The sequence below is a fragment of the Austrofundulus limnaeus genome, unplaced genomic scaffold (assembly GCF_001266775.1).
Source record: "Austrofundulus limnaeus strain Quisiro unplaced genomic scaffold, Austrofundulus_limnaeus-1.0 Scaffold353, whole genome shotgun sequence".
In the NCBI taxonomy this organism is placed as follows: Eukaryota; Metazoa; Chordata; class Actinopteri; order Cyprinodontiformes; family Rivulidae; genus Austrofundulus; species Austrofundulus limnaeus.
In genome coordinates, this window is record NW_013952755.1 from 304,810 (window position 1) to 317,528 (window position 12,719).

Sequence of the window (12,719 nt, forward strand, 5' to 3'; positions counted from 1 at the left end):
CCAAAATACAGTTTCAAAGAAAATTAATTCAGATACAAAACTTTAAATTCAGTTTAAATTTAGTAAAATTTATTTTCAAACCAATGAATTTAATTTCAAATTATGAACATTCAGATTCAGTTCCTGCTGACACAGGATTTATCACATAGAACTGGATCAGTGGTTCTGAACAGAACTGTTGGATCATCCAGAGCTGCTGCTGCTGATGGTTCTTATCATATGGGCCGGGTCGGGTCTTCAAACTACTTCCTGTGGGTAAAACTTCAAAACTAAAGACTTCTGACGTTCATCAAATAAATCCTCAGAAACCAGGTTCTGGTTCCAGGTCAGATCTGGATCAGAACCGATCTGTTTGCCCCCCAGCGGTCTCATCAACAGATAGATCCTCGGTACGAGCCCAGACATCTGGCGCCGGTCCAAAAGGTGTTTCAGAGAGATGCTCAAACCACCGTTAACAGAGACTTGAAGCAGAAGCTGCAAAGCATCATGGGAGTTTTAATGTACCCATCACTGAGTCCTGGACCTGAGGGTCCAGCTCACCTGAGGGTCCAGCTCACCTGAGGGTCCTGCTCAGGAGACCTGGACCTGCTTCTGAAGAACTGGACAGAAGAGTCTGGAGACGGGTTCTTGAGATCTTTCTGTTGGTTCTGGTTCTGGAGAGGTCGGCTGTGAAACCCTCAGGCTGCAGATTCAGAAACAACCAGAACCATCAGATCAGAACCTCAGGGCCGGTTCTGGACCGGCTGGGTCCCAACAGAACCTGCAGACTGAGGCAGCAGAGACCTGAGTTCTCCTCCTGGTTTTACTTGATCCCTGAACATTTTACAGCTCTGTGTGTGTGTGTGTGTGTGTGTGTGTGTGTGTGTGTGTGTGTGTGTGTGTGGGTGGGTGAAAGGTACAGCCGGGTCCCGGTCAGACCGGACCATCCGGGTCCTGGATGTGTTCAGACCTGATGTCTGATGGATGTAAAACCTCTCAGGTGGTCGTAGATTAAAATCTGAAAATAAACCGACTGATGACTTTATTTCCCCTCAGCCTGATGACAAGGGCTTTTAAACTGAAAATCCTACAGAAACAGGAAGTCCAGAGGTTCAGGTTTTAGGAGGAGGAAGAAGAGCAGAAGGTGAGTCTGTCCTGATCTGAGCTGGATCAGGACCTCCTCCTGGACCCCTCAGACCTAAACCCAGCAGAGGTGTTCAGGTCTGCAGATTAAATCTGAAGTTTCAGATTATTTTACTGAAACGTTTCTTCAAACAGAAAAACTGATTCTGTTTGAAGAAAAGGTTCACAAACCATCTGAGACATGATGAAGACGAGTTTCTGCCTGACGATGAAGGTCTGGGATCAGCTGCAGGAGGCGGAGCTTGGACTGAGGATGAGGAGGGGCTGTTTATAAACCGCTGCTGTGGGTGAAGATGATGAAGATGCTGACACGAGCAGCTGCTCCAACATCAGAGGTAAGAAAACCAGCTGAGATTATTTCAGCTTTTATTATGAAATTTAACTATTTTAAACTACAGTTGGTTTAAAAAAGGATTACATTTTAATGTTTCATACTTTACAGATTATTTAATCTCCAAGAGTAAAAATGTTTCATTAAAATGTAAAATATATTAACTTTCATTAAAGCGAAACAAAGAATCTGAAGCAGAATTAAACTTTTTTAGATCAAATAAAACGAAAAATAAAACGATTCAAACATTTGAGCGAAATAACGAAGTTATAGAAAACTTTAATCTGCTCAGATTATTTATTACTTTTATTAACTTCATATTTTTGCACTTTCTGAGGTTTTTTTTTTTTTTGCAAAGATTCAAATTTTATTTAGAGATTTTCTTCTGAACACTTTAAATATTAAATCTGAATTAATCTGTTGATCATATAACAAAATGTTTTAAGGTCATTTAGATAAACAGATTAATAATCCCAGAATGTAAAATTCTTCTTTTTGTTTTATATTTTTTGTAGCAACAAAAAAAAAAAAAAATCCTAAATATTACAAACTAAGTACAGGAAACTGATGTTGGTCAGGATGATACTAATAATATTTTATAACAAATTATGTTTGTACAGAAGAGGATTAGGGCCACTGAAAATATTAAAAAAAGGAATTCTGACTTTAATCTCAGAATTAAAAGTCAGAATTAAGTCAGAATTCTGAGATTAAAGTCAGAATTCTGAGATTAAAGTCAGAATTCTGAGATTAAAGTCAGAATTCTGAGATTAAAGTCAGAATTCTGAGGAAAAAGTAATCTCCGATGACCCTCAGGTGGGCGGAGTCTGAGTTTAATCTGCAGGTGTGGATCTGATGTTTTTGTTTTAGGCAACATGGCATTGACTCCTGAGCTCATCCTCAACGCTTCAGTTTGGCTCCGCCCCCATGTGAATGCCTCCTCCCAGCCTCCAATCAGAGCCCTGTATCCCTGGAGCTCCGCCCAGCTGATCCTCATCATCGTGGTAAGCGTCTCCCTGAGCCTGCTGACGGTCCTGGGCAACATGCTGGTGGTCCTGTCCATCAAGGTGAACCGCCGCCTGCGCACGGTCCACAACTACTTCCTGTTGAGCCTGGCGGCGGCCGACCTGCTGATCGGCGTGCTGTCCATGAACGTGTACACGCTGTACCGGCTGCGGGGCCGCTGGCCCCTGGGGGCCGCGCTCTGCGACGCCTGGCTCGTCCTGGACTACGCTGTGAGCAACGCCTCGGTGCTCAACCTGCTGCTCATCGGTCTGGACCGCTACCTCTGCCTCACGCGGCCGCTCGGCTACCCGGCGTGGCGGACGGGCCGCGTCGCTGGCGCCATGATCGGCGCCGCCTGGCTCCTGTCCTTCGTCCTCTGGACCCCCGCCATCCTGTGCTGGCAGCGGGCCGGGGGCCGGCGGGCGGTCCCCGACGAGGACTGCTACGTCCGGCTGCTGGCCAGCCCGGCGGTCACTCTGGGAACCACGCTGCTGTCCTTCTACCTGCCGGCGCTCGCCATGATCGGCCTGTACGGACGGCTGTCGGTCGCCAGCCGCCGCCGGCTGAGCGCCCTCCAGGTGGGCCGGGGGACCCGCAGGTCCTCCAGTCCGTCCATCAGGGACTTCCAACTGAAACGCCGCAGCTGGGACACCAGCGACACGGGCTTGGACCTGACCCAGAACCAGAGGAGGACGTCCATGGTGGACACCATGGAGAACTGGAGACACCTGGTAGGCGTGGCCTATGGGATAAATCTTGTGCCAACAGGAAGTGAATTTGAATTGCTCAGACTGAATCTGAATGTGCAGAATTTTAAACTGAACTTAAAGTTTTGTATCTGAATTAATTTTCTTTGAAACTGTATTTTGGTTTATTAAAAATTCAGTTTGACTACTTTCACTTTCAGTTCCATAATTCAGATGTTTGTGTCACATCCTGGTCCTTGAGAAAGCCAGGCAGAGTAATCAAACACAGATCCACAGATTTACATCATGGATCACATATTGATCAGATGCTGCTGCTGACTGATCCATGATGTGATGTAAATGTAACATTTTCTACATATAGGTCAAATTAATCACTGCAATAAAATAACTTTGTTTTTGTCACTTTTAAGGTGGATTGCATCAACTCTGTTACACATGTAGTTGTGGAAGATATGAGAACCAAACCCGCCGAATTGGGGAGCTCAGTTTTTATACCTTCATTCTGCATCATCAGAATAAACTAAGCCAAGATTTGAGAAGGCTTTTCACACACACACATTGGAGACCTTTTATGTAACATTTCCTGGAAATCAACAGACCTCACTTTTCCTGACAATCTGTACGAGCTGGGTGGGCTTCCTCTCTGGTAAACGAGCATGTACTTCGTAATACACACTGATGACAGCAAACCATTGAACTCGTGTTTTTACCAGACTGTCCAGAACATTCCTGGACCAAATATGATTGATTGGTGGACCTGATGGACAGAGCTTCATCAGAGCTAAACAACAAAATAAATCTGAAGCGTCTATGTTGAACAGTTTCTGAGTTATAAGCATTTTTGTATGTCCTGACACCCCCTGTTTGACAGGACCCCCCTCCTCAAAGATGGGGTCTATCATAAAATCGTTGGCTGGTGCAGTGTAGGTCAGACTCAACTACAGTCCTGACTAATTTCATTTTGATCGGTGCAGCTGTTTTTGTGCTACGGTTGATCAAAAATCTCAGGAGTAAAACAAACAAACAAACAAACAGTAGGAAAACAATATGACTCCTGCTTCTCTCCGTGTGCGGGGTCATAATACATCCAGATACAAAACTTTAAATTCAGTTTCAATTTAGTAAAATGTTTTCAAACCAATGCATTTAATTTCAAATTCTGCACATTCAGATTCAATCTGAGCAAGTCAGATTCAGTTTCTGCTGGCACAAGATTGATCCCATAGTGGCCCACTTCCTGTTTGTGTTTCCATGTTTGTGATGTCATCAACCTGACCCATCTGTCTCCTCAGCACCGCCTCTCTCACGACGGAGACGGAGACGCCGTCAGGACGGAGACCAGCTCCTCGTCTATCGCCGACCCCCGCGGCCCGGCCTCGGCGGCGCTCTCCTCCGACGTCAGCCTGAGGTCTCAGGAGAGGAGGCGGGAGCGAGTGGCGGCGAGGGAGAGGAGGGTCACCAACACCATCCTGGCCATCCTGCTGGCCTTCATCTTCACCTGGACGCCGTACAACGTCATGGCCGTCATGGCCGCCGTCTGGCACGTCCGGATCCCCGACACCCTGTGGGACACGGGGTACTGGCTGTGCTACGTGAACAGCGCCCTCAACCCGGGCTGCTACTCGCTGTGCAACCCCACCTTCAGGAGGACCTTCTGCAGCCTCCTGCGCTGCCGCCACCGCCGCCGCGGGAGACTCAGCTGATGCTGCCGCTGCGGGAAACTGTTCACACTGCGGCTCTTTACAGCCTGAAGGAAGATTTCTGTTTATTGAGGTTTTTATTTTCAGAAATCCATCAACGTGAATTTCAAGTGCCTGTGACTTTAAATTTAAGGGATTTATTTCAGTGCAGATTTGGAAAGATGACATCAATGATTGTGATGGACTTGTGATCTGTCCAGGGTGTACCCCGCCCCTCGCACTGGGACTGCTCGATATGGGACCAGTGACCCTGGAGGAATAAGCAGGTATAGATAATGGATGGATGGACGGACATTAATGACGAATTGCAAATCAAAATTCACAACACTGAAATGAACAGTTGTTGAGATGTTTGCATGAGCAGAAACAGGAAGTGATGTCATAGGGGAATACCTGAATGAGCTGTTACAATGGTTAACAGACGGCAAAGAATCAGATGTTTCTGTAGATTATTTTGAGTTATCAGGTAGACAAAGAGTCACTTTTATTAAGACCAGGAAGTTTCTCTTTTTTTAAAGAGTTCCCATTTGACATCACTTCCTGTTTCACTTGAACTGCACCAAATTATCAAAAAATATGCACGTTTTGTGACAAACTGGGTAAAAACCATGAATGATGCCAAATTTCTCAAATATGAGGATATTTTATTTAATTTTCTGTAACTGAAGAAAAAAACGTGTCACAGGAGCTTTAATGTGACGTTCAGATCAAAGAGACTTTCTTTAAAATCATAATTTAAATCTCAGTTCTCTTTAATAAAAACTTGGATTTATTTTTATCTGCAGGTTTTTAATTTTTTTATTCAATAAGACAAAAACAGCTTCACCAAAACAATAAACAACATTTTATTTGTTGTTTTGTACAAGTTTCATCAATAATCTGTTTTTCAAATAAAATATTTTTTTGTTTTTATTTTTTAAAAACAAACCAGTCAGGAGGAAGACTCCACTGACCTTCATCAGTTTTCTCTCAGATCTGTTAAACTATCAACTACTGACCGACGTTACTCATCTAAGAAAGCTTTAATCCAAGGAATACAAATGTGGGAGGAGTCAAGAGTGGGTGGGGCCATGAGTTGGAGGGGTCAGGAGGAGCATCAGTTTCAGAGTCTGGAGGAAAAGATTGTTCTGCTGCTTCTGGTTTCTTCTCAGTTGGACTTTTTCTCTCCTGAAAACAAAAATATCAGAGATCAAAGTCCAAACTACAGAACCACAGACAGGCAGGTGAGACAGGTAGGTCCAGAGCAGAAATAATTCTGCTTTTATTTGTTAGTAAAACAGTTTTCTTTAATAACTGGTCTCTGCAGTATTCCTCAGAACCTCCTGGGTTCTGTTCCATCTCAGAACAGGAGGTTCTGATGAACAACAGGAAGACAGAGGTCCAGAGGTTCTGGTCTCACCTTTGACCTTCCTGGTCTTGTGGGAACAGGGTTTGGACACCTTGACGGTGGTCTGGCACTCGGCGTTGAACAGAGCCCGTTTCAGAGTTCCGGACCGGGTCTTGGTGTTGGTGGCGGCGTCGCAGGAACCCCACGGGCCGAACTTGTACTTACAGTCGCCTGAAGAACAGAACACCTGGTCAGCAACCTGAAGGTTCTGATCCTTTGGAGGAACAGGTGAGGACAGGTAGCAGCAGAACACTGATCCAGTGGAACCAGGTCAGTTTTTATTTTATCTGATTCATTTTGTTTTTATGTTTATATTTTTCTGCACCAGTTCTAACGGTTGTCCACCAGGTGGCGCTACATGTTAAACTTTAATTCTGACACCAAACATCAATCTTTTTTTTTCTTGTGGTTTTAGAGTTCTGATGGAGGATCAGTAAAGTCTGACTCTGAGGTCCGGCTCGGTTCTGTGTGGTTCTTACTGATGTCCTTCTTCCAGTTGCAGGGGATCCTGCAGTGGATCTTCTCAGTCCGGTCTTTACACGTGGCCTCCCTCAGTCCCTCTCCACAGTCTCCGTGTTCCGGGACACATCTCCCGTACCGGGTCTCTGCAGCGGAGCACTCAGAGGTGGGTCGAGACTTCTCCTGTTTCCCACCTGCAGAGCACACAAACACCACCTGTCAAACTGAAGGCCCACGGCCCAGATGTGGCCCACCACTGCAACTTATTTGGCCCGCCAGAACTTCAATGAAAAACTAGCGTTGACCATAAACTACATTTCCCATAATGCGTGTTGATTATTTGACCCGCAAAATGATGGCATCTCACCACCAGGGGAAGCTGCACAGGGTTCAAAAGTAGCCGATGAAATTCATGTAAAATCTCCATTTTTATCGGCTACTTTTCCTGCAGCCCAGTTGTACTGGGAAATGGGAATTTCCCACTTACAATTCGTAAATTTAAACTAGAATGCCCCTCGAATGGGAATTCCCTGTAGGAAAGTGGGAGAGTTCAGAGTTCAAGATGGCAGCTACTCCACAGCGAGTAAAACTTTTTTACTTCTAATAGTACTTCTGTAGTATTCAGCAGTACACAGAGTACTTTTGTTTAAAACACTGTGTCTATGCGGGAAATACCAGGTAGAGCTTTAACTCAGAGTTCTGGTGGGTTCTGGTGGAGTTCTGACCTTTGTGATGTTTGGATCTTCTGTTGGCTTCGGCTGTGAAGACCAGGAGCAGCAGCAGAGTCACACAGAACAAACTTCTCATCCTGCAGAGACCAAAACCCACAGTTAGACCAGAACCAGGGGGGCAGGACCGGGTCCATCCAGGTTTCTGTTGACATGTGGACAGATGTACTGAGGGGTACAGTGTGTGTGTGTGTGTGTGTGTGTGTGTGTTGGGGGGATTAGTGAACAGGCTTTATGTGGTCCAGAACAAAGGGGTCAGGAGGCCCCAGGGCCCGAGTCTAGACAAAGACCAGAAACATCTACAGAGATACAGAAAAACATCCAAAAACCAACAGACAACAGCTAAAACTGAGCAACTAACAGCTAAAACCAAAGAAATAACAGCTAAAACTGAACAACTAACAGCTAAAACCAAAGAAATAACAGCTAAAACTGAACAACTAACAGCTAAAACCAAAGAAATAACAGCTAAAACTGAACAACTAACAGCTAAAACCAAAGAAATAACAGCTAAAACTGAACAACTAACAATTGAAAAACTGAGATCTAAAACTGAACAATTGATGGCTAAAGCTAAACAAATAATAGCTAAAACTGAAAACTAGAAGCTAAAACAAAACGACTAACAGATAAAACTGAGACCGGACCTCAGATACCAGACCTCAGAGAGACCAGACCTCAGAGAGACCAGACCTCAGAGAGACCGGACCTCAGAGAGACCGGACCTCAGAGAGACCAGACCTCAGAGAGACCGGACCTCAGATACCAGACCTCAGAGAGACCGGACCTCAGAGAGACCGGACCTCAGAGAGACCAGACCTCAGAGAGACCGGACCTCAGATACCAGACCTCAGAGAAACCGGACCTCAGAGAGACCGGACCTCAGAGAGACCAGACCTCAGAGACCAGACCTCAGAGAGACCAGACTTCAGAGAGACCGGACCTCAGAGAGACCGGACCTCAGAGACTGGACCTCAGAGAGACCAGACTTCAGAGAGACCGGACCTCAGAGAGACCGGACCTCAGAGAGACTGGACCTCAGAGAGACCAGACCACAGACAGACTGGACCTCAGAGAGACTGGACCTCAGAGAGACCAGACTTCAGAAAGACCGGACCTCAGAGAGACCGGACCTCAGAGAGACCGGACCTCAGAGACTGGACCTCAGAGAGACTGGACCTCAGAAACCAGACCTCAGAGAGACTGGACCTCAGAGAGACTGGACCTCAGAGACCGGACCTCAGAGACCGGACCTCAGAGAGACCGGACCTCAGAGAGACCGGACCACAGAGAGACCAGACTTCAGAGAGACCGGACCTCAGAGAGACCGGACCTCAGAGACTGGACCTCAGAGAGACTGGACCTCAGAGACACTGGACCTCAGAGAGACTGGACCTCATAGACCGGACCTCAGAGACCGGACCTCAGAGAGACTGGACCTCAGAGAGACCGGACCACAGAGACCAGACCTCAGAGAGACCGGACCTCAGAGAGACCGGACCTCAGAGAGACCGGACCTCAGAGAGAGTGGACCTCAGAGAGACCGGACCTCAGAGAGACCGGACCTCAGAGACCAGACCTCAGAGACCAGACCTCAGAGAGACCGGACCTCAGAGACCAGACCTCAGAGACCGGATCTCAGAGAGACTGGACCTCAGAGAGACCGGACCACAGAGACCAGACCTCAGAAAGACCGGACCTCAGAGAGACCAGACCTCAGAGATCAGACCTCAGAGAGACTGGACCTCAGAGATACTGGACCTCATAGACCGGACCTCATAGACCGGACCTCAGAGAGACTGGACCTCAGAGAGACTGGACCTCAGAGAGACCGGACCTAAGAGAGACCGGACCTCAGAGAGAGTGGACCTCAGAGAGTGGACCTCAGGGACTGGACCTCAGAGACTGGACCTCAGAGACTGGACCTCAGAGACCGGACCTCAGAGACGGGACCTCAGAGAAACTGGACCTCAGAGAGACTAGACCTCAGAGAGACTAGACCTCAGATACCGGACCTCAGAGACCGGACCTCAGAGAGACCAGACCTCAGAGACCGGACCTCAGAGAGACTGGTCCTCAGAGAGACCGGACATTAGAGAGACCGGACCTCAGAGAGACCGGACCTCAGAGAGACCGGACCTCAGAGAGACCGGGCCTCAGAGACTGGACCTCAGAGATCAGACCTCAGTGAGACTGGACCTCAGAGAGACTGGACCTCAGAGACTGGACCTCAGAGAGAGACTGGACTACAGAGAGAGACTGGACCTCAGAGACCGGACCTCAGAGACTGGACCATGTGGATCAGATCCAAACTGAAAATGAATCATTTATGAATGAGTAAATAAAGACTGAAGAGGTGTAAACACTTCCTGTTTGGACAGGAAGTGACACAAAATGTTTGTATTTTGTCAGGTTGGCTGCGGCGGCCATCTTGAATAGGGTCCACTGGGTCAGGAGATATTTTGCTAACAGACAAACATATCATCATGCTAAATGTTTTCTTTAATCTGAACAGAAGAGCTCAGATTGTTTTCATCTTTAATCTGATGTCACGTTCGTCCTGTGGTCCCACCCGTCCGTGTCTCTCTGAGGACCAGATGGTCCAAACCCAGAATCTGAACCGGCTCGGCCCGACCCCCAAACCTGGGGTTAATCTGAGCATTGTGTTGGGATTATAGAAGTGGGCTAACGCCGGCAGACGGCTTGTTTTGCTCTCATCTCGTCTGGTTCTGCTCCACTTTAAGTGGGTCCGTCACTGTTTGAGGACCAGGACCAGGTCCGGGTCCAGTCCGATGATTCTGCTGTGAAAAGCAGAGAGTAAATTACCCAGAATGCACCTCTCTGCTCTCTGTTGTCTTTGTGCTCTGATGACAGAGTCCTCTTTCAGGCAATGCTTCTCTTTCACACGTCAGCTGGCAGAACCAATCCTGCAGCCTTTCAGAGAGAAAGAACCGGGTCTCAGCAGGCCTCCAGTCTGCCCTTCATCAATGAAGAAGAGGAGGGGAGGGGGGCAGGGGGGCAGCTGAAAGAGCTCTTTAGTTCTCCTCAAAAGAATACTGATTCATTGGTCCAAAACAAAGACTCTTCTGGCCCCGATTCACGTCTCTAAAGCCCAACAGATTCCTCCCACCCTGAGGACCCCCTTCCCGAGTCCTGGAGTCCTGTCCCTTTACCAGGGTCCTGTCCCTTTACCAGAATCCTGTCCCTCTACCAGAGTCCTGTCACTTTACCTGAGTCCTGTCCCTCTATACAGGTCCTGTCCCTTTACCAGAGCCCTGTCCCTTTACCAGAGCCCTGTCACTTTACCAGAATCCTGTCCCTCTACCTGAGTCCTGTCCCTCTACCTGAGTCCTGTCCCTTTACCAGGTCCTGTCCCTTTACCAGGTCCTGTGCCTTTACCAGGGTCCTGTCCCTTTACCAGAGCCCTGTCCCTTTACCAGGGTCCTGTCCCTTTACCAGGTCCTCTGCCTTTACCAGGGTCCTGTCCCTTTACCAGAGCCCTGTCCCTTTACCAAAGTCCTGTCCCTTTACCAGGGTCCTGTCCCTTTACCAGGTCCTGTGCCTTTACCAGGGTCCTGTCCCTCTATACAGGTCCTGTGCCTGAGTCCTGTCCCTTTACCAGGGTCCTGTCCCTTTACCAGAATCCTGTCCCTCTACCTGAGTCCTGTCCCTTTACCAGGTCCTTTCCCTTTACCAGGTCCTGTGCCTTTACCAGGGTCCTGTCCCTTTACCAGAGCCCTGTCCCTTTACCTGAGTCCTGTCCCTCTACCAGAGTCCTGTCCCTTTACCAGGGTCCTGTCCCTTTACCAGGTCCTGTCCCTTTACCAGAGTCCTGTCCCTTTACCAGGTCCTGTCCCTCTATACAGGTCCTGTCCCTGAGTCCTGTCTCTCTACCAGAGACCTGTCCCTTTACTAGAATCCTGTCCCTTCCTGAGTCCTGTCCCTCTATACAGGTCCTGTCCCTTTACCAGAATCCCGTCCCTTCCTGAGTCCTGGCCCTCTATACAGGTCCTGTGCCTTTACCAGAATCCCGTCCCCCTACCAGGGTCCTGTCCCTCTACACAGGTCCTGTCCCTCTACACATGTCTTGTCCCTCTACCAGAGTCCTGTCCCTCCACCCGGTCCTGCTCCCCTGGTTCTGTCCCTCCAAAAACCCATCATCAGATGAAGTGGGTCGCTCTCTCTGGTTCTGGAGCACCCTTTAAAGGACTTCCTCTGGAATCTCAGGGTTCATTCTGGTTCCTGTGGACCCACGAGACCCAGAACCACCTCCACAGTCTAGGATCCTGAAGAAGTTCTGCAAACATCTGATCCGAGCTCGGTCCAGATGAGACTGAATCTCTGAAGAAATCCAGGGAAACTCCTCTGATGGGTCAGGAGGTCCAGCTGGAACCCATACAGACCCAGGTCCAAACTGATGTCATCATCAGGACTTGGTTGGACCCGGTTACAGGTTGGTACCGAAGCAGCAGGTTCTGGTTGGTTCACCTGAAAACTTCCTGCTTCCTTTTAAATCAAAGGTTTTGATTTTAAAACCAGTTCAACATGAAACTTTTACACATTGAAACTGTTTTAAACTCAAGTTTTATAAACATTTCCTCTGAAAGGAGTCGGGTTCTGGAGTCCAGTCAGAACCGGGTCAGAACCTGAGAACCCATAAAAACCTTCAGACTTACGTGTCGAGCTGAGAGGAGCAGCCGGTCGAGCTGAAGAGTCGGAGCTTTCTGTGGCTGCTTCAGCTGCAGCTCCTGAACACACACACACACACACAGACACACACACACACACACATACAGGAGCGCGCACACACACAAACACACACACACACAGGCGCACGCACACACACACGTACGCGCCCGAGGGCCCGCCCCCCAGTGACATCATCAGCTCTAATCCTGCAGAACAAAACAGGCTCGACCCGTTTACAAAAAAACAGGAGAGCTTTAATCTGAGGAGTGTGTGTGTGTGTGTGTGTGTGTGTGTTCCAGTGTGTGTGTGTGTGTGTGTTTCAGTGTGTGTATGTGTGTGTTTCAGTGTGTGTGTGTGTGTGTGTGTGTGTGTGTGTGTGTGTTTCAGTGTGTGTTTGTGTGTTTCAGTGTGTGTTTCAGTGTGTTTCAGTAAGTGTGTGTGTGTTTTCAGGATGTGTGTGTTGTGTGTGTGTGTTCCAGTGTGATTCAGGAAGTGTTTGTGTGTTTGTGTGTGTTTCAGTGTGTTTGTGTGTGTTTCAGGATGTGTGTGTGTTTCAGTATGTGTGTGTGTGTTTCAGTATGTGTGTGTGTG

At 47.9% G+C, this 12,719-nt stretch overlaps 2 protein-coding genes across 3 annotated transcripts; one reads left to right on the plus strand and one right to left on the minus strand.

Annotated features, from left to right (window-relative positions):
* Positions 1–53: 53 nt before the first annotated feature.
* On the plus strand, positions 54–5,637 carry LOC106527975 (muscarinic acetylcholine receptor M4). 2 transcript variants are annotated; one of them, XM_014023006.1, is made up of 3 exons: positions 54–1,457; positions 2,324–3,189; positions 4,458–5,637. In XM_014023006.1, exons 2-3 carry the CDS (start codon positions 2,329–2,331, stop codon positions 4,866–4,868), a joined length of 1,272 nt encoding a protein of 423 aa, XP_013878460.1. In that variant the 5' UTR covers positions 54–1,457; positions 2,324–2,328; the 3' UTR covers positions 4,869–5,637. The 2 variants fall into 2 exon arrangements, with proteins under 2 accessions (XP_013878460.1, XP_013878461.1); XM_014023007.1 differs by lacking the exon at positions 54–1,457 and having other exon boundaries at positions 2,222–3,189.
* Positions 5,493–12,214, minus strand: mdkb (midkine b). The gene is made up of 5 exons (XM_014023008.1): positions 12,116–12,214; positions 7,437–7,519; positions 6,732–6,905; positions 6,265–6,423; positions 5,493–6,032 (listed from the first exon to the last, which is right to left on the minus strand). Exons 2-5 carry the CDS (start codon positions 7,516–7,518, stop codon positions 6,013–6,015), a joined length of 435 nt encoding a protein of 144 aa, XP_013878462.1. The 5' UTR covers position 7,519; positions 12,116–12,214; the 3' UTR covers positions 5,493–6,012.
* Positions 12,215–12,719: the final 505 nt, after the last annotated feature.

Coding starts and splice junctions, on each gene's coding strand:
- LOC106527975 (XM_014023006.1), top strand. CDS start 2,329: ATGGCATTGACTCCTGAGCTCATCCTCAACGCTTCAGTTTGGCTCCGC. Junction 3,190..4,457: donor TGGAGAACTGGAGACACCTG/GTAGGCGTGGCC, acceptor CTGTCTCCTCAG/CACCGCCTCTCTCACGACGG.
- mdkb (XM_014023008.1), bottom strand. CDS start 7,518: ATGAGAAGTTTGTTCTGTGTGACTCTGCTGCTGCTCCTGGTCTTCACA. Junction 6,424..6,731: donor CAACTGGAAGAAGGACATCA/GTAAGAACCACA, acceptor TCTGTTCTTCAG/GCGACTGTAAGTACAAGTTC. Junction 6,033..6,264: donor CAAGACCAGGAAGGTCAAAG/GTGAGACCAGAA, acceptor TTTTGTTTTCAG/GAGAGAAAAAGTCCAACTGA.